Source organism: Cyprinus carpio, chromosome A12 (genome assembly GCF_018340385.1).
Source record: "Cyprinus carpio isolate SPL01 chromosome A12, ASM1834038v1, whole genome shotgun sequence".
Taxonomy (NCBI): domain Eukaryota; kingdom Metazoa; phylum Chordata; class Actinopteri; order Cypriniformes; family Cyprinidae; genus Cyprinus; species Cyprinus carpio.
In genome coordinates, this window is record NC_056583.1 from 13,900,257 (window position 1) to 13,928,209 (window position 27,953).

The window sequence follows — 27,953 nt, forward strand, 5'->3', positions numbered from 1 at the left end:
TATACCAGCTGTTCTCGGTTCCTCTACTGCAAACAAACACATGCCAGTCAGAACATGCTTTTATGGTAAACATAAACTGTTTTTCTTCATGCTGGGTTTTCCCATAGGGGAAATATGTAATACCTTAAAGCCTTAAATATGAAATATCAATCTTTTTTTTTTTTCAGTGTAACAGTTTATTGAACATTTAGACAAAATCTTAAAGGAAGGCTTTCCTCAAAAGCCTGATCTATCATATTTGATACATTTTAACATGATTTTTCTAAAAAAAAACAATGGATAATCAAGTAAACCTAAGTTGATTTTTTTGATTGAGTGATGTACTTATTATATTTATTAAAATATAAAATTATTCTCATGTTTACTTTATAAAAATCAATAAAGATTTCACAGAAAAAGACATGTACCAAAACCAAGGTGGATATGTTTTACAAATTACGCTAATATAAAGAATAGTCCAATATATACATACTATATATAATATAAATCAATAAGATGGCAGAAAGCATGTATAGAAGATCGTGTACTACAGGTTTCTTTTTAGCAAAATTGTGATCATTTTAATAATTTAGAGGTCTTAGAAAGTTACACATCAAATATGATAGTAGGGTTTAAAGGTTAAAGTTTACATAGAAAAAAGTTAACTACAATGAACAGAACAATCGGCCTAGCAACAAACTGTACAACAGGTGAAGTAATCTGAGGTCATTTTTACTGGAATCGATATTCGAGAAACAAGACAGTACAAGAAAGTGAACAGGAGGGAGTGAATCTGCTGTGTGATACAAAAAACATGAAAGTAGCACCAGTTTTACTCACCCACATGAGTGGACTAATATACAGCACTGCAAATATTAGTAAATATCTGACTGCTGAATGCAGTGATTGACCAATCAAAATCAAGTATTTCAAAGAGGCGCCTAATAAAAAAACAAACAGAAAGAGTGAGAGATATGATTTTAATAAAATAAAATATATGAACATTTACAAAGAATTAATGAATTCTGGAAATCTCCGTGTGGGTCTACTCATTAGTAAAATGCAGTACAATTTTTTTTTTAAAAAAGACATCAATACCACTTTTAGCATATCATGTGTTACTGTTGTTCAGCCATTTGACTGATTTATTAAAGACAAGAACTAGTTTCAGCTAAATATACTCACTTATTTCAAGGCTTTTGAAGTCTTTTAAGGCTAGTTTTATACTACTTGCCTTAAAGACTATAACATGCCTGGCATTTAAAAACTTCTTATCTCAACATCCCAAAAATTATATTAGCTAGTTAATAAGAGATAATCTCATCCCCCTATTCTTAAGTAGGCATATGGCCTCTTTTTCGGTCAAGCCTAACAGATTTTAACAGACAGGAAGTCTGTGGTCAGAGAGCAGGAAGACATCTGGTGAAGCACAGGCTGAGTGCTGGTTGCTGGGCTTGGAGTACCTGGCCCAGGAGACCCCATGTTTGTTGTCACAGCTGAGCTGCACACTGTTGAGGCAGTCAAGCACAGAAATATGAAGCCAGAGACCCTGAGGACCAACACACCACAGAAAAAATGCCTTCTTAGGTTCACAGTAACTCATTCTCTCTGTGTAACCCCACCACATGAAGTCTAAATCTAGTCCGACCTCTTAGGTGGGATGTTTTCACTCAAGGCTGAGAAAGAACAGCTGATGTCTGCTCCAAAGATGGAGTTTGGGAAGCATGGTTTACGGAACGGGGTCAGCGCTAAGAACAAGGGCTCTTGTGTGTTATAAAAACTCTAGCCATTTATCACTGCAGACGATCTCTGGACTGGAAACAGCATATTTAAAGCTGTGCTGACATCTGTTTTATTTTTTCTTTATTTTGCAAACACAATTTCTGAGCCACAGCATTAGAAATGTGCATTCTTAAAAGTGTTTTCATTGCCATCAAATCCATGCAAAATCTATAATATCCTGGAATCTTGGCATTGCACAAAATATTTATTTCATTGGTAAAAGGCTCTTTTTATTATTAAAATGTTCTTCACACTAGAAAAATAATGGTTCTTTGAAGAACTGTTCACTGAAAGGTTTTTTGGGGAATGCTTGATTTAAGAGGGTAAATGCCTGTTTACACCAAGGATGATAACTATAACAATAAAGATATAATTTTAAAAATTTTTATAAATGTAAAAAAATAAAATAAAATAATAAAAGAAATAATAGCTGAGTCCATATCACTATAACAATAATAGCACAGAGGAACACCACATTGTTGGAATCGCAGTGATTTTTTCCAGCTGATGAATGATAAAAACATTGACAGCCAATCAGAATCCATTGTGCTTTAAAGAGCTTAAGTATTTAAAGTGATGACATAATTGCAGTCCATACTTATAATAAACAGCCAATACGGTTACCTTATTGTACAGTGTTAGCAGTGTATAAACTAAAGACTAGATAAGTAAAAGGAATTATCATTGATAGTGCTAGCAACAACAAGGTCAAGTGTTAAAAAAGTGAATGCAATGCCACATTGGATAAAGTATGTTCCATCTGCTTATATAAAAAGTATATACATCAAACATTTTCATGCAAAGAAGCATCATGCATAAGACTGCAATATGTGAGCTTGAGTGTGGAAGGGAGCTGTATTTTTGCAAGTAGCACGAGTAGCATGGATTTATGGTTGTTAACAAGCGGCAGATTTCCTTCTATTGTTAGAGGGTGTTGATACTGTCCAGGGAGTGAGGGAGCAACAGCAAGAGGGAGTGGGAACAGAGAGGGTGGGGAGAGAGGCATGCTGGTGAGGATACCGGCTGCTTTGGACTAGAGGCTGACTTTTTTGGGGGGAAGCATGGATGATTTACATGAAATTTAATGTGTGTGCAAAGTACACTGTGCATTGTTTAAGCTGGCTTTCAGTTCAATAACCAAAAACTACATTTTGGATTTTTATTCAACTAAAGTGGGCATGATTCCGGCCAACAACAACAAAAAACACAACACAGGAGTGGGAGGGAATGGGAGTCATTCTTCCGGGATTAGGACGGGACGGGATATACCCCCCGTTTTTTCATGGGACTGGGACAGGACGGGATTTACCCCCAATTTTTTGTGGGATTGGGACAGGACGGGATTAATTGTTTTGTGTGGGAGTGGGACGGGAGAGGTTTGAAAATCCACTCCCATGTCACCCTCTACTTTGGACAGAGAGAGAGAGAGAGAGAGAGAGAGAGAGAGAGAGAGAGAGAGAGAGAGAGAGAGAGAGAGAGAGAGAGAGAGAGAGAGAGGGGTGGGGAGTTTCCAGAATTGTTTAAGACTACTTTTAATAACTGCCATCCAGAGGAAAACTTTCAGTAACTCTGGAAGGCAAAATGGCCCAAACTCTGCTGCTGCTGCTGTTGGCCGTGCTGAACTCTATGAGCTGCCACAGTGAGGTGAGGGCCAGGGACCCTGACATGGAGGAAGAAGAGGCTGTGGGGATCGGAGGAAGGGCACAGCATATTTCTGGCACATTTGGGACCACTCACTTAGCTTTGCCCCAAGAACATCACGGCATACCAAAACCTTCAGATGGCAACCCTCAAAACTCAGTGTCTCCCTCAAGAGAGACTGTACATCCATCTGCACAGAGAGGGTGAGTCAAACTGAAATATTTCAAACTGTCTATATTTATAACTATACATAAAATTGTGTGTGAATCAGGTCCGAATATTTAATATGTGCATAAATAATGAAAATATTGTGAAAAATATGCTGGTTGCTGTCCCCTGTCTGGCCCAACCTATTGATGAAAAAATTTAAATAAAATTATTTCATTAAAATAATTTATAAAAGTATACAAATAATGGTAATTTTGTAAGAAATTTTGATTATAATATGCTTTTTTTTTTTTTTTTATTAAGGTAATTAAAAATTTCCTTTGTAGGCAATTCTTTTTGTATACAAAACATGTAAAATACAAAACCAAAAGCATTTAACAAACCTTTTTAAGACCATGAAAAACAAATTCAAGTCAAGTTTCTAAGTTCAAACTTTTGAGTGGTATTATATGTACTCTAATTTATTTGTTTATTTTTAGGCTAAATGATCAGCACTATAGTACATAACAGAACAAACCATTGAATGGACTGTACAAGTATCCCACACACCCCTGTTTTCATTAGTATCATGTTAAAAATGCAGTTTACCCTGACCATTGTATTCTCCCTTCGTGCTGAAATGAATTTACCCAGGAGGCTTGATTACAGTAATTTTACAATGAAAATACAAGTTAGGACTTCAGTGATCTAATCTAAAACAATTGCTGGGAAAGTATTATGGAGTGACTGAGTTCCAACTCAGTGTGAAATCCAATACATACTGTGATGAGAGGATATATTTAGTGAGAGTCTTGTGATGCAAATGTTAACTATCCACTTCTAATCAGCTCTCTCTCAGATGTGTACTTCAGCCTTGATAACACACACAGTAACTTTCTTTGGGAGCTCTATGCTGATTTCTTAAGGTTGAGATTTAATGAGAGAGGAATTAGACCGGACTGAGCATGCTCAGTACAGCATAACAACGAGGCAGAGGACAGGTACCCCTACAGCAGTTTTCAAGGGCATTTACCTTTTAGTCTGTACCAGAACAAAAGAAAATGAGCAACAGCTGTGTCCAGAAAAGACATAGGAGGAGTACTTATCAAAAGTGTTTAGGTATTTAAAGGAAAATAAAAGAGAGATAAAAAAGAAGGGTAAAGATGAAAGAAAGGTAGACTGATGAAGGTATGTGGGTACATGAAGACAGATTAATGATAAAGCCATAAAGCGGCAGACAGGACTAGCATTCAGCCGAAATATGACCGAATCAGTGTCTGAATAGGGGCTGATGTTTTACTGGACAAAGGGACTATGGTTCAAGGTGGCAAATTAGAGGAAACAGGACAGCCCACCGCTATCTAATCTCTTTGTTTCTGCAGCGGATGCACAAAGGAGGGTCAGTTGAAAAAGCATGAGTAAGGGGTCGTTCATACAGGATGTGTTCTTGCATTTGAAAACAGCTAGAAAAGAATGGAAATATGTTTTAAAAGTTTAAGTGTTTTTACCTTGACAAGCCATTTTAATGACAGGGGATGCTGAAAAATATTGAAAAATCACAGAGATCAGAGATCACCATTCACACAGGATGCACTGTTGTGTTGTGCCAAATTAAAAGACAGAAAAATGCATCATGTGTCCCATAGAAACACAATGAAATTTTTGCATATGCAGGAACACATGCCATGTGAACAGCTTCTAAGAAAAGCATCCAAGTCATTTGAGGGGAATAAACTGTGCATGGACAACACAGACAGCAGAAAGAAAGAGAACTGACATGGAAAATCCTGTTTATAAAATCCTGTCAGCTCTTATAATGTTAAAAATGAGAACACTCATTCAACATGGTTTATACATTATCAGCAGTTATAGTGTTCATCACTGACTGTTGGGAAATGAGGCCACTACAATGCTATTACAAAAGAGTTGTCACCAAACATACCTTCCAGTGTTTGACAACTTCTCTAACTGGGTCATTTTTTGCCAAATGTATTTTGTGTATTTATTGTATGTTTACGAAATACTACACCACAGAAAAGCACAGACTTGCCAAAATAAGATTGAGGATGTGTAAACAAGGTAATCAATGCGATTCTCTCTGATTTAACAGAAAGCTAAAAACAAACATAACAAACTTGCCAATAGAACAACATTTAAAACCGTTTGCTCAGCAATTATATCTAGCCCTGAGCATGTTGAGAAGGGTAAAACAGGAAAAAATAGGGACTCGAGAGCATTTATCTTCATCAGCCTTACACACTTCCCTTGTCTCTTTTTTATTTCATGTTTTATCTTCCCAAACCTCCTCTCTCCTGCCAGAAACTGGTGTGCATATGTAAATCACCGTATGGTCACCATAGCCGTACTCTGCACTACGGAGACTCAAACTGTGAAATCTGTGAACCCCTGTTCTGATGGAGCTCCTGACTGCCAAATCACGTAAGTCACATAAACTCAAACAACCTCAGATCATACGTTTCTGCTTTGGTTTGCTTTCTGAATGATGATGATGGTGATGATGATCAGGTATAGGCAGTCCTCACGGCCTGTATACAAGCAGAAGCAGATAGCACTCTCTTCTTTGCTCTTTAAATGTTGCCCAGGATATGGAGGACACAACTGTCTGGAAAAAGGTAACATTTCATGCAAATATGAACAATTTCAGTTTCATATGTATACATACAATATGTTAGGAGTATGCATGTTGCTCTTCGGCCACTTTAAAAGGAACACATCAGTTGAGTAGCCCATCCACTTTTGGTGACTCATCTGCTGCTTCTTCTTTATCTTTACTTTCCAGGCAAACCTCCAGAGGATGAGAAGCATGCTTTAAAGTCTGAGATTAATGACAATGGCAGCTCAGGCAAGTCTGTTGTTTTGGGCAAGGCTGGCTTTACCTTTAACCTTTCATACCTTTTCTTTTTCTGCAAGTTTGCTTTTTTAAAACAACCTTTCTGACAAACAGAGGACATATCCAGCAAGCCTTTGGCTCAACGAGCGTCCTTCAACAGGAAAGGGACAGTCAGTTGGCACTGGATAGCTGGAGAAGCAATGCCCTATGCCAGCAGGCAAAAGAAACAATCGTGCTTAAGAATAACAACAACTTAGTCATGTTTTCCACATATCCAAAATATCTGGCAGATTAATGTTTTGATGGAAGAAAATTTTCCCACACTGTTACCAGAAGCTATCCTTTGTCCCCTCATGCCTTTGTAGAAGTCATGAAACGGTCTAATATGTCATTTAATCTATTCATCACTCTTTCAGTTTAAATCACATTAATCAATTTAATATTTTACTTACACTTTGAAGTTGGTGTGTTTGTTTACAAGAGTCTTGTGTGTGCCAAATATTTTAAGCCCTTATATCATGAAAGCAACAACAACAACAAAAAAGGCTTAGTAAAAATAATTTTTGGTAATATCAGGTCATTAAATATAACTTTCGTTGAGTATTTTGAACACAGTAATCTTCTAGATTAGATGTTTAAAAATCTTTAAGGTCTAAAACTACCCCCTCTCAACTGGGCATATGCGTGGGCCCAATATTTACCCTTAGACTTGAGATGTTGTGGTTAACTTGCTTTCCACATTCTCCTTCCAAACAAAATGTTTGTTCGTTCATCTCTAGGAGGCAAAATGGGGACTGACCAACTGGAAGATGCAAACTGGGCTGACAAACCTCTACAGGAGGCTCCCATGCATGGTGATTCACCAAACCAGAGTCCTGCTGGTAAGATGCCAAGTCTGTGGCCAGCAAAGCTAGGCACGCAAGGAAAAACATTTAGACTGACACATTACAGTATACATACTGTGAGATTTCACCATCAAAAAGGGAACAGCTTCTGGAGGATATCCTGTCTTTCTTATAAACAAACTCCACCATGATGTGATCACCCATAGACGGAAGGAGACAGGGCAAAAAGTCATCAGTAAACCAAATGCTCAAGATGAATCATAGAATAGATGATTGGAAAGAGGTTTATAGCTTCTCCTGGAATCTAGCCTCATTCAAAGAAAATATCACCACTGAGCTCATTCTGTTTAAATGCAAATACAGCCTGTAAAGGAACATCCATCAAAAATGCATTAGCTGTAGTTAGTCAGATATTCAGTGACATAGTGAGATGTGTTTGTTTAGGAGGCAGGTAAGGAAAGGGTTATTCCTGATGAAAACACCATAAAAGCTAAGTGATGTCCTCTAGGGACGAGGTTCTGGCAGGGAGACTTGTCTGCATGAGCTCAACGATTTAAAGCTATTCTTGTTGTTGTATGAGGAATCAATATGCTGATAAAGACATGAAGTCATTTAAAATGTGTATATAATGTGGCACACAAATAGAAAGCTGAGTTTTCTTCCACTGTTTTCACTTAACAACATCATAAATGTATAAAAATTGTATGTCTTCAACATTAAAGTGGCTTGTTATCAATATTCCAGGTGCCAGAGAAGGGATCCCTACCTCTCAGCCTTTGCCATTCCTTGATTCATCCATTCTGCTGTCGATGCATCAGTTAATGTCAACTATGATGAGTCAGCTTCAACCAGTGCTGGAAAGCTTCAATCAAACACTGAAGCATCTGTCCAGTGAGGTGCACGCATTGTCTCAGGACTTGCAGCAGTTGCGGATGGAAAAGGAAGACAACAGGTCCATGAACATAGGTGAAAGTCATAGTGGACTTATTGAGCAGAAACTAGAGCTCAGTCATCTCCAGATCAGTCAAATGAAAACCCAACTGGATACACAGAAAGACCAGATAGAGAGGGCCTTTCAGGCCCAGCAAGAACTGCTGAAACACAACCTAACAAAACTGAAGGAAGAAATGGTTGATCAGCTCAGTCAAAGTCATGATACACAGGTCATTCATTTCCCAGGACTCCTTGAAATGGCTATTCAAAAATCCCAACACATAAAAAGAGTGCATACATTCACAAATAACATATTTCTGTGTTATATCAACAGGTGAATCTCCAGTCTCTATCTGAATTGGTTGAGGAGGTGAGACTTGGTCAGAGGAAGCTGGAAGGGGCACTTCAGAGAGAACATGCTGAATTTGTCAATCCAAGTGGAGGCAAAACAACACAGGAATCAGGAGTGTGGGAGGCCATCACCCAACTACATGAGAAGGCACAAAGTAACTCTGCGAAGCTCAGCAACTTGTCTGAGACTTCTAAGGACTCTGATAGAGCTGTCCGGGGTCTGCAAAGAGACCTACTGAACCTGGGACAGAGCCTAGAGGAGGTCAACAAACGCACTGAGGTCCACTTTGCAGAGACAGGTCTGGAGGTGGAGGCTACTCACGTCAGGGTGCTCAACAGTGTTGGTGAGCTTACAGCTAACCTAAGTGCACATGAGGGTCAGTTGAGAGAAATTGAGTTTGTCCTGGACAACATCTACCAACAACTACATAGAAATGATTCAGTAATTGCAGAGCAAGCCTGTAGCTGTAAATTGATTGGCAGTTCACTAGCTAGGTTGGAGCTGGAGGTGGCTAATGTGACTCAGTTAGCAAAAGAGAACCAACTTGCACTTGAGGAGGTGGATCTAGAGAGGATTCAGGCCACCGAAATGGAGGATCTTCATCAGGGCCTGCTGAATATAAAGGAATCATTGGCCTTTGAGCAGGGCAGAAGCAGAAGTCTTCAAAAGAGTATGTCCCAGCAACAGGCTTCACTCCTAGACAGCCAGCAAGTGATTGAAGGCCTGAGAAAGCGGGATGAGGACAAGTCAAATGCAATTCGACGCCTATCAGCCACCTTCTCTGCCCTCCTGAATGATGTTGTATGCCATTCTGAAGTCCTGGAAGTGCTACTCGGAGAGGAGGTCTTGGAATTCTTAAACTGGTCACACAGCCAAAAGAAAGACCTCAGTATCCCGGATCTTTTACAGAGAATGACTGTGATGCAGCAAAAGATTGAGACACATGATAGGATTCTGGCCTCCCTTTGGAGAAAGCATCCTGATGGAAATGAGATGAATAGCGATGACCCATTGGCATACTTAGAGGGGACCGGTACAAATAACCAGGTGAGGGGCCCTGAAAGTTACCAGTCCTCTTTACCAGACCCTTCGACTGGAGAGGAGGATGTTGATTATTCAGTCAGTGACTTCTGGAGTCTGGGAAAAGAGGTGGAGCAATTAGCAGGTAGAATAACTATGTTGGAAGAGCGCTGTGGCAACTGCACTGAGCCCCCTGGTGGTTCTGTTGTAGAACTGCAGGCAGATATAGCATTCCTACGTCAGACCCTGGAGGGTCATTTAAACATGTTTCAAAAACTGTTCAGTAATACAGAAGAACTAGCCAGCTCGACTAGAAGCCTGAATCTAGAGGACGTTTGGAGACTGGTGAGAAAGAAAGGCGGCAAGAGAAGGGGGAGCCAAAAGCAAGAAGACCTAATCAAAAGAGAAGAAAAGGTTTCCAGTGGACGAAGAAAAAGATACATAGAAAGAGGTAAGAGATTTATTAATACAGTAATTTCATTTGCCATTAGTTTTGAACATAAATGAAGTAGTAATTTGGTACTGAAAGACTTGCATAGTGTACATCAGGGGTGTCAAACTCAATTCCTAAAGGGCCGGAGCCCTGCAGAGTTGAGATTCAACCCTAATTAAACACTCCTGATCCTAATCAAGTCCTTCAGGCTTATTTGAAAATTACAAGGTTTGTGTTGGAGCAGGGTTGGAACAAAACTCTGCAGGGCTCTGGCCCTCCAGGAATTGAGTTTGACACCCCTGGTGTACATACAACACTGCCCCTCGATGGACAACACTAAAACTACATTATGACAAAGCATTTTTTTTCTCTAACTGAAAATTATACTTTTTAATTAAAAATCATCTAAATAACTTCATCTCTTCAGAACATGCTCAGTTACCACATTCCCCCGTGGTGTTCATCACAAGCCTGGACAACAGAAGAGGACCAAATGGGGAGCTCACATCGAAAAACGTGGCTGTGAATTATGGTGGTACTTTTAATCCCACATCAGGGGTGTTCCAGGCAACTGAAACTGGATTCTATCTGTTTTTAGTGACCTTAGACTTTGAGAGAGGCCTTTCATTGGCTGTACTGAAGCGCAGTGGAGTTCCAGTGGCCTCTCTCAGACAGGAACGAGGGGAAAAAAGGGGACCAGTGAGCCGAGCCTCCCTGCTGGAACTTCGGCAAGGAGAGACAGTTACATTAGAATTGATGCATGGATCATTACGAAAAGTGCAGCCTTGGGACAACACACTGTCTGGACTATTGCTCTTCATTACAGAGCACAAGGACATGCTATGAAGAGAAATGGGTGAGCAACAAAGAAATGGGTGGATACATTTGAGTCTGACGCACTGTGCGTCACTGCCAGACATGCTGTATTTTGTATGCATGCAGCCTGTTCTTGAAGGTGCCAAAAATACTTGATGAAAGATTATGTTTTGTAACTGATTTTGGAATAACACTGAGAAAACAAGGTAAGTTAAAGAAATAAGATGAAGACCATTATATAACAGAAACAGTTAGATACCACCAGTCCTTCTGTTGATCTTTAAAATGTGGAGGATCTACTAATAAGGCAAGGAGCACATTATGGAAACCAGTTTCTATAAGGCTATATGAATAGACAAAAGGTACAAATAGTAAGGGACACTCTATACAAAAAATGGAAATCCTCAAAATCATGCATTCAAATGATCACATAAATTGTAAATGTCAATCAAGAATTAAACAATGTTTGTGTACTAAAATAATGCAATTTACTTAAAAAAAAAATTGATACATTGGACTAATTCTGTGTACAGAACAGATTTTCTTGGTAAACATAAGGCACCTCTCTTAAAACCAGATATTGTGCACAATTTAAAAAAAAGTTCATATTAGTCATTTTACATGTTTCCTTACACATTAAACAATTAAGACAAAGGCATTGTGTAGTCATTTATCTAGCCAGATGAGCTTAATGAGTTCAAATGTGATTTTCAGTAACTGGCATGATTGTAATGGACAGAAAAGGCTTGAGCACAACTGCAGCCCGAACAAAAAGAAAAGACACACAAGCAACGGGAGATCTGAATCTTCAATCCAAAACAACGGGTTTTGTACCTGTATAATTATATTTCCCAGTCTGCTATAACAACTTATTTAAATGCACCCCAGTGATATAACCTGATCTTCAAGGCATAAATGACCAACTTGTCTTTCAAGGCAAAGTACCCTGGTTTTGACGTTAAACCTGTATTTTCCACAAGTGCTAATAATGTATATGAAACTGACTTTTCAGTAAATTACAGACAAAGGGACTAGTTTGAAACATTATATCAAAGACAAATAATGATAATTTACCCAGACTTTAATAGGAAGTTATTAAATGTTAAATTTCCTGTTATAGTCATAAATTTAGTATTTGCACCGTTGAGCTGCTCTGTAAAATATTGAGAAAGTCAGTTACAAGAACAGTGTTAATAGTCCTGCAAGTAAAAATATTTTACAACAGTAATTCATACTATATGACATGAATAAATAGCACATGCATTTGCATTATTCTATCACATTAGACATTTATGAGTCATATGATTCCCAAGCGTCACAACATTAGATTGTCACAATATTTGGCCAGTCATACATCAATTCTTCAGGCCAAACAAGGGGTGATGATCAAATGACTCCTGTCATCATACCTGAACGTTATATTCCTAACAGTGAATACATTCCCAGTCTTCATCAAACGGGAAGGTTTCAAACAGAATACCTTATTGCTAACACTCAGTTTTGTATTTGAACATCTAATGGACAAATTCTCAGAAAGGAAAGCAGTTGAAGGAATAATATTTCAAAAAAGGCTATTAATTAAAATATCAACATGTAGTTTACGGGACTTTTTTGTTTGATACATATATCATAATATGGGTCATTTGAATTAAATAGGGAGCGTTCACTTTTGATGTTTCAGTGGCCACAGCTGCACATGATCCAAATGCAGAGTTGCCATTTTTTGTGACGCTAGCCACACATATCTTGACTTGAGCATATCCCAAGCATACGGTTGGGGGTTTAGTCAGAATATCAACCCAAATATGTCCGCCTCCCAAGTCAGTCAATAACAGAGGGTCAATCCTCAAGCCTACGCTCACACGGATCCATTACTGCACCATGCCACTCCTCCATGCAGACGTTTCATATTACACAGCTTTCACAGAAAGCACCATATGCTCTTCAATTCTCTCCCAATATATAAAAGAGTGCCTGAAGAAGGAAAAAAAGGCCTATGCCTGCAGAACCGCTGTCCTTCGTTCCTCATGGGTCTGTTATGGCACATACTGTCCAGCAGAGAGTGCTACATGACACTACGAGCATTACTGCAACAAGGCAAGGAATTACAGGCATACAGGGAGGCAAATGTTCTGCTCAGCAGAGCTCCCATAGGTCTGTTTAAGAACCGAGGCAATAATTCATAAAAGTGAGCATCAATATCTCCATGATTTCTCTCAGACTGGCATTGGAGGGAAAACTGTTCATATTTTGATATCCTGTGATTCAACCATTTTGGCGAGTGTTTTCTTGACTCGAAGAGCTGTGAGGCGAGAGGCTGGGTTGTGTGCCCAGCACTCAGACATGAGCTTCAGCATGGCCCGTAAGCACTGTGTGGAGACAAAAAAACAAAACACAACTGGTTTAAGGTTGCATTTTACACTATAAAATAGTCTGTTGCAAAGCAGTGATGTTTAAAGACCCCATGAAATCAAAAATCAAAGTTACATATAGGTTAGCAATGATGTCAACTATATGGCTAATGTATACCTACATGCTGACAAAATTAAGTTTGTATAAGTAGATAAGACTGATTGATTTTTAACTTGAAGACTTTTACATTGTTGAAAAATAAATTCTATTTCAAATTTCCAATTTACTGTTCAAAGAATCCTGAATAAAGAAATGTTTTATGAGCACCAAATCAGCATATTTGAATGATTTCTTAAAGATCATGTGCCACTGAAGACTGGAGTACTAACTCCTAAAAATTCAGCTTAGCCAAACCCAAATTTTTGAAACAGCGAAATTTTGAACTAAACTGAAATGCTAGATCTTACCTCGTCACTGTTCCAGCGATTAGACACCACTGGCCGCATGCCTTTAACACATACCACTTCCCTCATGTCCTCGTAGGACGGTTCTGAAGGTACCATGTCCCAGTATGGCAACTGATACTCCTCAACAATACCTGCACATAAAAGAAAATACCATTATTAAAACAAATCCATCACATTTTCAGAAAGGAGAGACATAATCATGCTTTGAAATGTGTTCACATTATCATAACCTCACATACACTCACTTAACACACACACAACTCACCTCCTGTCACGCATCGGCGGGCCATCTCCCAAACAATGAGACCATAGCTGTAAATATCAGCCATTATGTATGCTTGGAATTGGTTCTTATTTAGGGTCTCATCCAGGACCTCTGGTGCCATGTACCGCCGTGTCCCCATCCTTGTGCTCAGAGGGACATCCACTTCATTGGTATCACTAAAACACAAGCAAAGTATGTGGTCAGTGCATTGCAAATGGTTGCATATTTGCTGTAAATGGAGTATGCTTCTATGATGCTTTTCTTTTCATTGCCAGTGTGTTTGCATGCATGTCTGAGCGTGTGTTGCAAGAGTGTCTTCACCTGTTGTATTTCACAGCCAGGCCCAGATCAGCGATGCAGCAGGTGCCATTCTTCTTTATGAGGAAGTTTTTGCTCTTCAGGTCTCTGTGAGCGATGGCAGGTTTGCCCTGCGTGCCGTAGATCTCTGTGTGGAGGTGGCACAGGCCGCAGGCTGCAGAATAGGCCAGCCTCAGCAGAGCCTGTGTGTCCAGGGTGGTGTATTTCAGATAATCATAGAGAGAACCGTTTTCGTGGTAGTCCGTAATGAGGAAAAGCTGCGTGAATGCACCCGTGCCCTTAATATCTGCAGCTATAAAGCCTGGAGCAAGATAGAAAGAATGAGTGTGACTGTTAAAAAGACAGGCACAACACAATAACACCAGCAATCATACAGAAATAGAGGCATTAAATAAAATATCAAATCTGTAAATGTTTAATATCAGGGTACAATACTACAAAAAAAATCTACCTTGAACCAGCTAAATGGTTCTTTGTCCCTTCATATTAAAATATATTAAATAAATTTAAAATGTAACATACATGTTTGACTCTGTACATTGATAATGATTATTTTAATAGCTCTGCAATGCAATCATATCATATAATTAAAATGCATTTATCCAATATATGTGATGGGGGTCCCTACTCAGTGCCTATTTTTGTGATGGAACTTACCAAGTATATTTTCGTGCCTCATGAGCACCGTTTGGTAAATCTCGGTCTCTCTGAACCAACTAGCCTCTTCACGAGTAAAGAACACTTTCACTGCCACCTTTTCTCCTCTCCAGCGACCAAGCCACACTTCTCCATACCGCCCCTTCCCGATTTGACGTACCATCTGAATTTGTTTAGCAATTGTGCGCTGGACCTGTGAATAGAAATAATTGGACAACCATGTATCATAATGGAGAAAAGTTGCAAAAAAAAAAAAAAAATTTAGATCTGAGCATAACTACAAACATTTATACTGTCTAAAGAAATTTCCAATATCTTTCCCTGACGTATTTTTATTTATTATTAATTAATTAATTTGATTTACTTTATTAATTTTTATAGCAGGAAACCACAATTTTAAAATTCTCTGAAATTTTAGTTGTTTTCAATGACCCTATCAAACCCCGTTCTTATTATGAAAAACATGTACAGTGCCTCACCAGCAGGGGGAGCCCTGAACCAGAGCCAGTGCTGGACTGACTAATGAGATCTTTGAGAGACTCTCCTGCAGGGATGAAGGCCTCATCCTGCTCCAGATCTCTCTGGTACCGTCTCCGTCCCGTCTGCAGCTTATACCTGACCAAACAGCCACACAGATCATATAATCTCCTTCGATATGATGTTACATCACAGAAGTCATTCCACAAAGGGATCAGTAACTACTAGAGCTATAGTATGTATCCATGCATTAAGGTCAAGCATAAAAGGTGCTAATTTTACTTGACTATCTTGAACAGGTGTGCCTCTGCCAGTGTTATCAGTGTGCTGGTCAATAATTAACAGACTGAGGTGCATCTATCTTTCATTTCAGCTGGATAAACATCATTATGAAATAAAAGTCTCACCTGTAGTAACAAACCACAGTTATGGCTACCAAAGTGAAGCAACACACTGTCACGGAGATCATGAAGGCTAGCAAGTGGGCATTCCATAACGGAGGATCTGGATTACAATGAGATCACAGACTTAGAAAATTGATAATAATAAGAAATCAGCATATTAGAATGATTTCTGAAGGATCATGTGACACTGAAGACTAAAGTAAATGCTGCTCAGCCATTACAGGAATAAACTATATTTTAAAAATATTACTAAAAAAGAAAAGCATTATTTTAAATTGTTATAATATTTCAGAATATTAGTTTTTAATGTAATAAGCAAAATAGACTTCTTTCAAAGATATAAAAAAATGTGTAAAAAATTAAAATTGTGTATATACACACAAATATATATTTATTATTTTTAGGCTCTTTTTAAGTGACGTGCAACTTACTTCCTGGAATAGGAGGTGGAAGTGTGGGCTGAAGGTCTCTATTACAGAAATCAGTGGAACAGCACTCAATGGTCCGTCTGGTCTGAGCATTAGGAGAGTCCTGGACAACAGTTACCACATTCAGTCAATGAAAATGCCTCAGCACTTAAACATTTATTCTTCACTCTCCCGTTCATGTATTACCTTGCACTGGAAGTGAGAGCCCTCATACTTCATGCAGCCAGAGGTGAGGCTAGCCTCGCCATTCTCATCCTCTTCTATGATAGCAAAACATTGGCCATTCGTCCTGCGTAAACACACAAAGACCATTTAATCACAGTGTTCACGTTTAAAGGAAGTGGAAAGTGGCTGGTGTGTACAGCAGGAAAAGCATACGGTATACTCACTCGCAGGTGTTGTTCGTGGCATCTTCGGGGCAGTGGCCTGAGCAGTAGCAGCTAAGGAAGCGGGCAGCATCCTCTGGGGCCACGGTGGACCCATCCCCTGCCTGGGGTCTCTTTGGATCCGATCCAGGCTTGACTCCAGTGCCGTGAAGCATGTAGTCTGGGTTTTGCCCACCTAGATGGGTTGAAATATGTGACATCAGACTTTAGTCTACCTAGAATGTAACTGTCTCTAATAAAATCTTCATTGCTCATTATTGCACAAACATTGAGTCATATCAAACATTTTATTAAAGCAATAAAACTGCAAATCAAAATCAAAGCAAATATATATATATATATATACACATATATACACATATATATACATATATACATACACATATATACATACACATATATACATACACATATATACATACACATATATACATACACATATATACATACACACACACACACACACACTTTTTAAATACAGATTTTTATATACAAAAAATCACAGCCCCTTGGAAACAAAACCCCTCTTATTCACTTCATGTTGTGCTAAATTATACTGGAAGGAATCTAAGGATCTTAGATAAATAGGTGGGAGTGAGGAAAACAGATCACCATAGACTGCGAGTAAAAGAGGGCGATAAGGATTGAAAACTGGAACAAAGAGAAAGAGAGACATGCTGATTTCTCTGTGCCGTAACCTGATCCGTCTGAGTGCGTGAGCATTTGTCACAGACAGACAGGGTGCATACTGCCCCAGGCACAAAGACTCATGTGTTTAGTATTGCTGTGGGTGCTTCCTCTTAAAGCCCTGCTGCTTGTCCTGCAGGTTCAGGCAGGCCTGAACCCAGTCAAAATAAGCCCACACTAAAACAGGCATGCTGCTGTTTAGTAAAACACCACATTCCACACCTAGGATCTCATTACTAGAGCCGCACTTCAGACCTGTCCCACATCTTAGACTCCTTCAGTCCTCTCTCTCAATATTAACATAAATATCAGATGGAGACGAGACAGTCCCTCTGAATCACAGTGCCTCATTTCCCACAGTAGTTCGGCAAATCCAAACGAATACAAATGTCAAGCTCCATCCAGTAGGCAGATCTTACCTGCTATCAGCAGAGTTACATGACAGCAACACCTCCAGCCATATCAACTGGGGTGGAGACCACTAAACTGATATACAGTCTGATAAAACAGAAGCGTGGAGCCAGGATGCTTTAAACCCTGAGAACTGATATCAGCCTGGGGAATGAAGAGGACGTGGCGCAATAATATCAGAGGAAGAGAATAAACAAACCGCTTGTTAAACATCTACAGGAGAATACAGTGAGATTTCTCATATAAATATATTGTTTCTGTTAGATATTTATTCAATACATTCACATTCAGTGCAATCAATGAAGAAGCAAGGCAAACTCCTAAAAAAGCATATTTAAGCACAGTTACAGCTGCTTCTGTGAAATGCTTGTATGCTACTATGGCGTTGTGGACAGAAGCAAAGAGCAGTGAATGTAATAATATGTGTAAAAATATGGGAATACTATATCACCAATATGACACAGAGAATTGTGTTAGAAAAGAACAAAAAAGAAAGGTTTGTAGAAGTTTTGAGCTGAATCTCATGAAAACATGACCAAATCACATAGCACCCCAAAATTAAAAAAAAAAAATCTATGGCATACAGTACAAATACAATTTTTTTTTGGACCATTATCCTTTGATATATTTTTATTTCCCAATCAATTTCAGATTTTCTTTTTTGATACATTTTAATTTCTCATTAGCTTTTAATAACTGCAATAGATTATTCAACATTTTTTTTTTTTTTTTTACAATATTACAGTAAAGCAGAAAGTACAAAACATGAAATAAAATTACTGTTTAATCCATCGGAAATTTAAGGTACTACAACAAATGCATAAATAGTCAATGCAAATAATAAAATAATCTATAATATACTTCTATATAATATATATATGTTCTATATAATGCTTTATTATCATTATATATATATATTATACATTATATATATCATTATACATTATATATAAATATAATACAATTGTCCTAAAAAAAATAAAAAGACTTTCTTTTAGCACCAAGTAATTTCCTTCATTTTGACTGTTGGCTGAAATATGACCTTAGCATGTTTTATGAGATTCACCCAGGGACTTGAAATGATATGAGTGGAAAAACACCATGCATAGCCAGAAATAAAAGTGTGCTTGACAATGCGGTGTCTATAATCAGTTTTATTGAGAGGGAACCTGGAACAGATGTGTCAAACTTGATAAGATGTTACTCAACACCAAGTCAATTTGTGGAACATCGCTTACAAAAGAACGTGTCGTGAAACATTCTGTTGAATGGCCTGAAGGTGAAATGGTGAGAAGTAGGATTAGGAGGGAAAGTGAAAGACCAGATTAGGGACACAAGAGACAGGATTATAGTGTATAAATGTGAGGTTGAAGACCAGGTCGAGTGGCACGAGCTCTGGAGACTGATCAAACACTCTCAAGTCCTTCTCTCTTTTCATGTAATGCTTTGTCTCTTTGTGTCTGAGTCAGTCCATTCATATGCTACGCTCCTGCGATAGCCAGCGATATAAATCTCCTGTTTATGTGTCATGGTTCGGTTTTTGCACTTGAGAAATGTTCATTTGAAGCCATGAAGGCGTCCCACGGCTCCCTCCATTAGGGCAAAATTCAAAATACACGGCAAAAGCATTTGATGTAACACCTTTGATCACTTCACAGTTTAGTCCAGGCGCCGTTGCTGTCACACGGGGCCCAGTGTGATAATGGAGGTGGAAACCGGTAACATAAACATGGTGGAATAGAGACAGGAAAAAGAAAGAAAGAAAAACAGTATCGCTCTGAAAGCCCTGCTCTCAGCCAGTAAACTGAAGGAATGCGATCATTGTAGTGAGAAACATACTTTTAACAGCGACTCTAAAAGGCAGGACAATGTTTTGCGCCCTACACGTCCTAACAGCTACAATGTGCAGTTAAGCACAAGCTAAATTCCCGCAACCACAACAGCGGCGCACACACAACCGCAGGGCGCAGGAATGTTATCTGTGCTGAAACACATAAAACAGGTTTTGAGCTAGAAGGGTAACTAAATCAGAGCAGATGCGACTTGTTGCACATCTCTGAAGTACCTCTGAGGCACCGAGTGATTCATTGACATTGAGAAACCACTGAATACATTTGCTCTCCTTCCCCCTTTCTGCGTTTTTCCTTGGCTCGGAGAGATGGATCTACAGAGCATCGCCATGCTCCTACATGTGTGCTTGATTCTGGCTCGCCGTCACTGTGGAGTCTGAGGTCTGGCAGTACTCAGGCAGTAATGAGTCCTGCTGACCGCATTCTCCCAGCCTGTAGGCAGCTCGGCTCAGACTCCAGCGCCAGCCTCTTAAAGAGACACTTCGGCTCCATTTTCCATGCAGTCGGCTAAACATATACACAGCACTCTACAGTTACACATCCAATCAAAGTAGGTGGTGAAGCACCAGGTGAAGCCAATCAGCAATGCCACTGTGTAGTTAAAGCTTGTTGTTTATCATAGTCACCCTAAATCGTATGTGGACATTTAAGTCACACTTTAAAATATCTAATCATCACTGCACTAAACATCAAAATATCAAACCAAGTGGCATTGCAAAGAAAGTGATGTTTCCCAGAACAAACTTTTATAAAACCACTACTTTTTATATAGTTCACCCAAACAGTAAAACCCGGTCATTATTTACTCACACTCATGTCATTCCAAACATTCTGTATGACTTTTTCTGTGGAACACAAAAGAAGACATTTAAAAAAATGTCTCTCTCAATAGGTTTTTTTTTTTTGGTTCATACAATGAAAATCATTAGGGACTAGTGCTGTTTTTGACCCTACTGACTTTCATTATATAGACAGAACAGCTGAAACATTCTTCAAAATATCTTCTTTTGTGGTCTACAGGTCATTTTTCATGGATGTTTAAAGTCAGTTTCCTTCAAGTTCAAACAGGCGTCCTAACAGAACAACCACTCGCGTAGTTCATCATAATAACTATAAACATGTTCCACAAAACTCGACAACCAGAAAGTGTCAAAGACTTTTTTCTTCTTCATTTTTAACAACATATCTATATTTTTGTGAGTTTGCTTACGCTAAATTTCTGTAAATCCACATTTTCTGATATAAATCTTATAAAATCTTACAAGTAGTTCTAAAGATCTTGCAAGATCTATAAAAAAAAACTATATATATATATATATATATATATATATATATATATATATATATATATAAATATATATATATATATATATATATATATATATATATATATATATAGTTTTTTTTAAAGATCTTGCAACAACGTTTTTTAAATGTGGTATAAGTGTCCACATACTTTTTAGGGCATCTATTTCATGCCATTGTGTTACTTGAACAAGGTCAGCGTAAGATGAGGCAGTAGCTGCAGCTTTAACTGTGATCTCTAGAGTAAACATCTGTGGTTTGACCCTATTAAAGCAGAGAGTAGAGTAGGCAGCTCAGACGCTATTGAGGCTGTAATGGGAGGCTGGTCAAGAGGTAAGCAAAGAATATGAGTGCTTCACCGTCTTCACGCCTTCACGAACAGGCAATGCTAGCTGCTTCTGGTTTCTGTAAAGTACAAAAATGGCAGCAAGACTGCAAAGGAGCTGTTCTTTAGCTGTAAATTTCAAAACCGCAGACTGAAAAGTAGTACACGTTGTGGATCAATCTCCATGTGTTCTCTGTGTTGTAGCTATTATTTCTCAGTGCTGCAGTAAGACTTAACAGGAAATGATGCAATGAGCCAGCCAAGTCTCTACGAGGGCGTTTGGATCGCAAGCCTATAATCAAGACGCTGGTCCTCATGACAGTCTCTCAGTGTCTGCAGCAGAAACGTAGGAGAGGGTAAATACAAACACAAAAATCCTCCGAGATGTCCTTGTGCCAAAATACATCACTGGGTATCCATTAGATACATCAAAATAACATGTGAATCATGTACCCTTGAGGGAAGACACGTAGGAGGTTTGCTCTTCTTTGAGAAGCTGAAATATTAGAGACATTTATTTATTTAATTCTACACCGGTTATTCATTCAAATCTGTACATGTTTACAAAAAAAAAAAGAAACCGAACAATGTGAAAAGGCTAGGCTTTAGGTTGTGGGCTGGCAGGAACGACTTAAGCTTTAAGTGGCAGTTAACCTGAACCTGCCATTATTATTTATTTACTTTCATCTCTTTAATAACGATCATTATAATTATCACATGGGCTCCCATTTCAGGGCAAAATCCCCCAACACGTAATAATCCAGCACCAGCTTGAAGACCAGCTTGTTAAAAATGGAAGGAGAGGGAAGGAAAAAAGGAAACATGTGGAAAACAACGGCCTGCCTGACACAGACCAATAAAGTTGGCTGCCTTTATGAAAGTAAAGCTCTAATGGGCTCGGAGACACCTCCAGAGCCAAGTACCTAACAGCAAGCTGTAAAAGTGAGAGTTCAGACCGCCTTTAACAGGCTCCTGCGCCGCACCGCTGAACACATGCTTACTAGAGTGAACGCAAGTCATTGTACAGAAGCTCAACGGAGTTCTCTATTCAAATGCTTTGGAAATTGTGGAATACAAAAATAAGGAAAGGAACAGTCACGCACACCATCACAGGCCTTCATTGTCAGACAGTAACAATTATTTCCGGAGAACAGCTTGCATTTGGCATCTTTAGTCCACTACCTGTCAGCCAGCACAATACAGGAAATAGTTAAAGTGTCAGGGAAACTCACAGCACCGACAATAGACTCAACAAGCTTCCTGTAGTTAGGCCTGGGCGGGCGGGTGGCCCAGTGTGGAAGAACAGTGCAGCATGGGAAATGAGTGCAGAGGGACAGAATCACTGACTCAACGAGTGATGCATTTAAGACCAATTTCAATTGAATTAATAGTGATTTAATTATATTTAAAAATCTGCCTAATATCAATAAGCAGATCAGTTTTTCATGTCCATGTTTCCATGAAAATAACCGATAAGCAGATAAAAATTAAACTAAATAAAATGACAAAATTTACAAATTAAAAAAAGGAATATTCAATTTGAGATTTGCTGAAGATTTGTAATATTCATTTATTAAATGCCTTTAAATAAAATATAAAATAAGAAATTAAAAACAAAAAAACAGAAACGAAACAGTGTTAAATCCTTTTAACATACAGTATATTAGGTTATTCATTTTGAGATTTACTAAGGATTTAATGTGTTCATGCTAAATGAATGGGAAAACCGAACCAAACTAAAGATGTAAAATAAATCAAGGAGTGATCTCAATAGTTCCATATAACCTAGTACGTAAAAATGCCTCAATTTGATTGCTCGGGTTTCCTCACAGTTGAGTAACTAGATCCTCTTACTGCCAGTTTTCCTCTCCTGTGAGGCTCAACCTATAAGTGCTCAACCTCACCTTCTCCTCTGAAGGCAGAAAATTCCATAAAGTTCATTTATTAGCTACAAAGTTGAAAGCCTGTGTTAAATGTGTTGAATGACATGACATTTCTCAGGGGAACGTGCCGCCATATGCAGTCAGGAGACATTTTTCTGTGTCAGACATCGGCATGCCCTCAGGTCAGCTTCCATAAAGAAGAAGAAGAAACAGAAGAAAAAAAAAAAAAAAACACTCCGCAGCATTCATCATCTGCAGTTCAACTCTCACCCCATCTTGTCCATTCTCCCTCATCATTTAACAGAAACCTTTGCAATGTCCGAGGGTAGTTAGCCTTTGTTTAAAAGGCTCTGGTTGACTTTACGAGTCTGAAGAAATTGCTGCCATTTCTTCTTTTGTTCCTTCACAGGGAGGGAAACAGCAGAAGAAGAATATATTTAAAGAGGCTAAACTATGCTTACAAGCAGACAGTGACCATTCCAAACAACTGTAAAGTTAAAATGGTGTCAGTGCAGTAAACAAAAACTGTTTAAACTGTTGTACCAAACAACAGAGGAAAATACAGTTAAAATGCATTTGCACCCCAGAGACTTAATTTGCCTTGGTCATTTCCTTTTGTATACAATATTATGAGCTGAACTCTAAAAGGAGGTAATGGAGTTGTGAGCTTTGACATACTAATTTAAACTTCTTAATCTCTTTCAATCTGTTTTTTTATTCCATAGTCTCTAGTTCTTGATGGGAGGAAAACTCTCTCTCCCATGGCTTTTCTGTTGCCAAGAATAGACAGCGTTTATGACTCCAAGATATCACTGCCTAAAATAGAAAGGCACTTCGATAAATAAACTTTAAAGAACTAAACAGAAACAGATAGTAAGACCTCATGACATCATTGGGCAGCTCTAAAACGTAAACAATGAATCTACTGTTTTTAAGCAACAAGGGTGGACCAAAATTGCTGAGTGATGTTTTGTAGCCTGGAAAACTTGTTGACTGTATAACAAAATATTACGTAACAAAATATACTTTGACTCATAGCTAGACATGGAATCTGTGCCCAAAAAATCTCCATAGAACACGGCACGGTTCTCAACAGAACTCCACCCACCAGTGATAAATTTCTATGCATCCCAAACATGTTTGTTCATTGAATATTTTAGCTATTATAATATTTTTGGTAACGCTTTCAGCTATCGATAAGTATCAGATACACAGTGCTAAACGGTGTGTATAGCAATTTGTCTGTCAACAAAATGACATTCTCCAAAACTGTGATTAACCTGGAAGTGACAGCATTTACCTGAAATACACACATCTACAATCTTGCCCATTGACACACTCTCCCCCCATTCCTCTAATTAACACATAAACACACTCATAATTTCAAACCAGTCAGCCAAACCTTTGTTTCTCTGCACAGCCAAATGTGACCCAAATGGCCTCTTCACACCTCAGCCCTAAAAAGTGTATTCTCCAAAAACAATCACTGCGGAGAGAATGAATCCCTGCCTAAAGACAATGTGAATGCCACACAGCAGTCTCTAATTCAGACTGTTATATTTGAGAGAAAACAGTGTGCAGTTCCTCATGTCTGCATATACCTGAAATGGAGGCAAAGTCTCCATTACTGTCAACCCATATGAGCGAAAATCAGAAGGTCATCAAATCAATAAAATGAAATAATGTAATTTAGTTGAATATCCTGGCAGATAGTGTTTGTTTGCTAATGCACTGCAAATGTGAAGAGACAGATTCTGAGCTTATGGGGCCTGATGAGAATAAAAAGCGAGGCCATTACTGTGCTATGTTTTTAAAGGCCACCATCCATTAAAACAGGCTTCTGCAAACACTGGGTATCATCCAAATACGGCGAAATCAATTATCTTGCTGCCTAAGTCTGCTTTGTATTATAAATTGCTGCTGCGCTTCCATTGTGCATCCAGATGAAACAAAACAGATGACCCTTCCAGTCATCTGCAGTTTTTGCCTTCTTTCCTCAGTCAAACGAAAAACAAAAACAAAACAAAAAAGAAAAAGAAACACATTTTTGTTTGCTATAGGGGTTTGTGATTCAAAACAGACATTCTGCAGCTACTGCCAAGCATCTGCTTGGTCCGCTGGTCAAGTTTAGACACTTTACAATAATGAAACTGGCTTACCCTCAGCCGACGGCGAGAGAAGGACGGCAGCTCCCAAAACTCCAAAGACGATGGCCATGGAGGTGCTTTTTATCATGTTTGTTGAGATTTGAAACTATATAGCTGTCTTGTTCGTGCTGAACTCTGCCACTTTTGAGATGAACAAATTCACCAATTAGGTGTGAAGGTGAGTAGACTGATGAAGAGTTTGTGATGTGAGGATGACTTCAAGGCCTCTTTACAGCCTTCTCTTGTTTAAGACCCTGTAATGAAGAGAGAGGAACACTTATTAATGTTTCAGAACCATCATTGTGACATGTTCACTTGCTCAGTGCCAGAAAGCAAGTTCGACAGAGAGAACTGGAGTGCCATTCAAATTCGTTTGCACTTCTATCTTAGCACAGTGACTTGTGAGAGCATGACCCCTGACCCCTCTTAAGTCTGGAAGGCTGCTTAAAGGGATATTCCACACAAAAATGTAGTTTTTGCCATCGTTTACTCGGTTCTTTTTTTTTTCATACAATGGATTTCAAGGATCTCCAAAACAGTTTGGTTACCAAAATTCTTCAAAATATCTTAATTTCTGTTCTGCAGAAGAAAGAAAGTCACACAAGTTTGGAACGACTTGAGGGTGAGTAAAATAATGACATTGTTTTTATCTTTTTAGAGGTGTGCTATCTCTTTAAGCAGTGTCCCATTCAAAAATGGCTGGTGTTGGGTTCTGTCCAGCGTTAATAACATAATGTGTCTGCTCTCTCTTAGCTCCTGCTTGTCTCGATGCAATTAGTGGCTCTCAGAGGCTCTGCGGGACTGGGGGCCTGAATTAACAGGCACAGAGAGGGGGCCGGTGTCTGTCACTTTTCATTTGCCCGAGGGGGACAAAGGGCCCCGACCTGCGCCCTACTTTTCACACTTCCCTGACTCCTGGGTAATGGGAAACAAAAGGCGGGACTTCTCTGGTTCACAGGGACCCCTTAAGACAGACTGGATCCTGATTCACAGGGCAAGGGATGGAGGGATATGACCTGCAACAGGTTTCAACAACTCATTCCATCCCTGGTAAAGAAACTAAACTTGTGTGCAACTTTCATAGTACAATTTCCTTTTATTATTATTATGATTGTGATTATTATTACTACTACTACTACTACTACTAAAATTACTATTATTATAAATTAAATATTTCTAAGCTTGATTAGTACTACTAATAGCAATAACAACAACAACAACAACAACAATACATTTATAAAGCGTGTATAAATCATCCATATTGTCAGATAGGTGGGATCTCGCATTAAAGCCTGTAATTAACCAGAATGAACAATTCACTGTTAGTGTGAATATGCCTTCGGAGAGACAAAGATGGAAGACTGGTAAAAGCATGCCGTGACTAGTCAGTGCGGAAAGCTTCATGACCTAAAGACAGGAAGTGTGCTGACAGAGAAAGAACAATCCTATCATGAGGTCCCTGGCACTTACACTGATATCTGTGAACAAGATCATCCAAACCACAGTCACAACACACAAACAATATTAAAGTTACAAAAAAAGAAAGAAAGAAACAAAAAAACATTCCATATTCAAAAAGAAATTATTTAAATCACATGAAGACATGGTTTGGAAAATCTATTTGCTCTTGTTAAGAATAACTTCAGATGTGAATGTGCAGTGGGCACGCAACTTAATATCAATAGCACAGTTTGAAAACTGGCGCAAAGCAAATCTCTGCAGCAGATGGACCACTATTAAATCAGAAGGCAAGGATGCCATAGAGCTGTGCTAAATGGCATAATTTATAGTCTCACTGAGCATTCTTTCAGAGGAAAACTCCTCATTAGTTTCCTTTGAATGGATGAAAGACCAGAGAGATGGGGGAAAAGGTAAAGCAACTGTAGCCACCATATAGAATGACCACACCTTATAGCAAATCACTGAGGCATGGCATGTGGTTTCTGGGAAGGCATTCCCAGTCTTCAATCATATGATGCTTGAAACGGGAAGTCACTCTGGAGACAGAAATCTGAGGAAGAACAGAGTGAGCTGTGTCACTCATTTCCCCAAAGATAATGCTGCTTTGACTGCTCCTTTGAATATCTTTGTTTTTTCAGCTAAGTCCATTTCATAGAAGAAAAGGATAAACGCAAGATGCCAAACATCCTCTTTTAGATGGGTTTTGGAAAGGCAGGTGAGATAAACAACTAAAGGGATCACCCAAAATATCCTGTTAAGTCTGTGGTCTTGATCGACGCACACACTAAAGAAATGTGTACAAAACCAGAGCCTTACATGAAAACAAAAACCACAGACCAACACCAAATAACAACTAGCAGAATTAGGGATGGAGCCATATTAAAATTAACCCAATAATTGTTTATAGATAATTGTTTTCATGTTATGTTATAAAAATCCTATAAATAAAACACTAAAAACTAAAATCAATTGTTTTAAATACTGTAAGTGAATTTAGGCATCATAAGTTTATGTGAAAATATAAGAAAAAAAGAATATAAAAGATTATATTTAACTGTGTTACTAAATTATTAATGTTTTTATAGATTAACTTATTTATTATTTTAGATTTACTAAACCTCTTTATATTTTGAAAGACTAAATGTATTTTATTTAACTTTATTATCATTATTTAACCTAACTTTACTATTATTAACTATGGATTTTCATTGCACAACCTGTATTATTATAGTGGTTATCTGTATAATTTAAGGTAAAAAGTTTATATACTTTTATATAACTTTATTAACATTATTAAACACTTTAACTTTACTAAGTGATCATTAGATGTC

General features: G+C 38.4%; 2 protein-coding genes across 2 annotated transcripts in view; one reads left to right on the forward strand and one right to left on the reverse strand.

The window, feature by feature from the left end:
* The first annotated feature begins 3,228 nt into the window (after positions 1-3,228).
* Positions 3,229-11,453, forward strand: LOC109100159 (multimerin-2-like). Its single transcript, XM_042767686.1, has 8 exons — positions 3,229-3,605; positions 5,869-5,988; positions 6,076-6,182; positions 6,350-6,412; positions 7,180-7,281; positions 7,990-8,408; positions 8,513-10,001; positions 10,411-11,453. Exons 1-8 carry the CDS (start codon positions 3,343-3,345, stop codon positions 10,827-10,829), a joined length of 2,982 nt encoding a protein of 993 aa, XP_042623620.1. The 5' UTR covers positions 3,229-3,342; the 3' UTR covers positions 10,830-11,453.
* Positions 11,265-27,953, reverse strand: part of LOC109100161 (bone morphogenetic protein receptor type-1A-like) — a 33,699-nt gene continuing 17,010 nt past the window's right edge. The window contains exons 3-13 of the mRNA XM_042767687.1: positions 25,174-25,415; positions 16,557-16,728; positions 16,354-16,456; positions 16,171-16,270; positions 15,743-15,839; positions 15,338-15,473; positions 14,859-15,051; positions 14,205-14,502; positions 13,884-14,059; positions 13,619-13,749; positions 11,265-13,168 (exon numbers count right to left, since the gene is read on the reverse strand). Of these exons, the coding sequence (XP_042623621.1) occupies positions 13,043-13,168; positions 13,619-13,749; positions 13,884-14,059; positions 14,205-14,502; positions 14,859-15,051; positions 15,338-15,473; positions 15,743-15,839; positions 16,171-16,270; positions 16,354-16,456; positions 16,557-16,728; positions 25,174-25,249 (1,608 nt within the window). The 5' untranslated portion in view covers positions 25,250-25,415 and the 3' untranslated portion in view covers positions 11,265-13,042. The remainder of the gene's footprint in view (positions 13,169-13,618; positions 13,750-13,883; positions 14,060-14,204; positions 14,503-14,858; positions 15,052-15,337; positions 15,474-15,742; positions 15,840-16,170; positions 16,271-16,353; positions 16,457-16,556; positions 16,729-25,173; positions 25,416-27,953) is intronic.

Bases quoted from the DNA above. Each gene is read 5' to 3' on its own strand.
- LOC109100159 (XM_042767686.1), top strand. From the start codon at position 3,343: ATGGCCCAAACTCTGCTGCTGCTGCTGTTGGCCGTGCTGAACTCTATG. The intron at 6,413-7,179 runs GCAAGTCTGTTG...GTTCATCTCTAG, and splicing joins TAATGACAATGGCAGCTCAG to GAGGCAAAATGGGGACTGAC. The intron at 8,409-8,512 runs GTCATTCATTTC...TTATATCAACAG, and splicing joins GTCAAAGTCATGATACACAG to GTGAATCTCCAGTCTCTATC.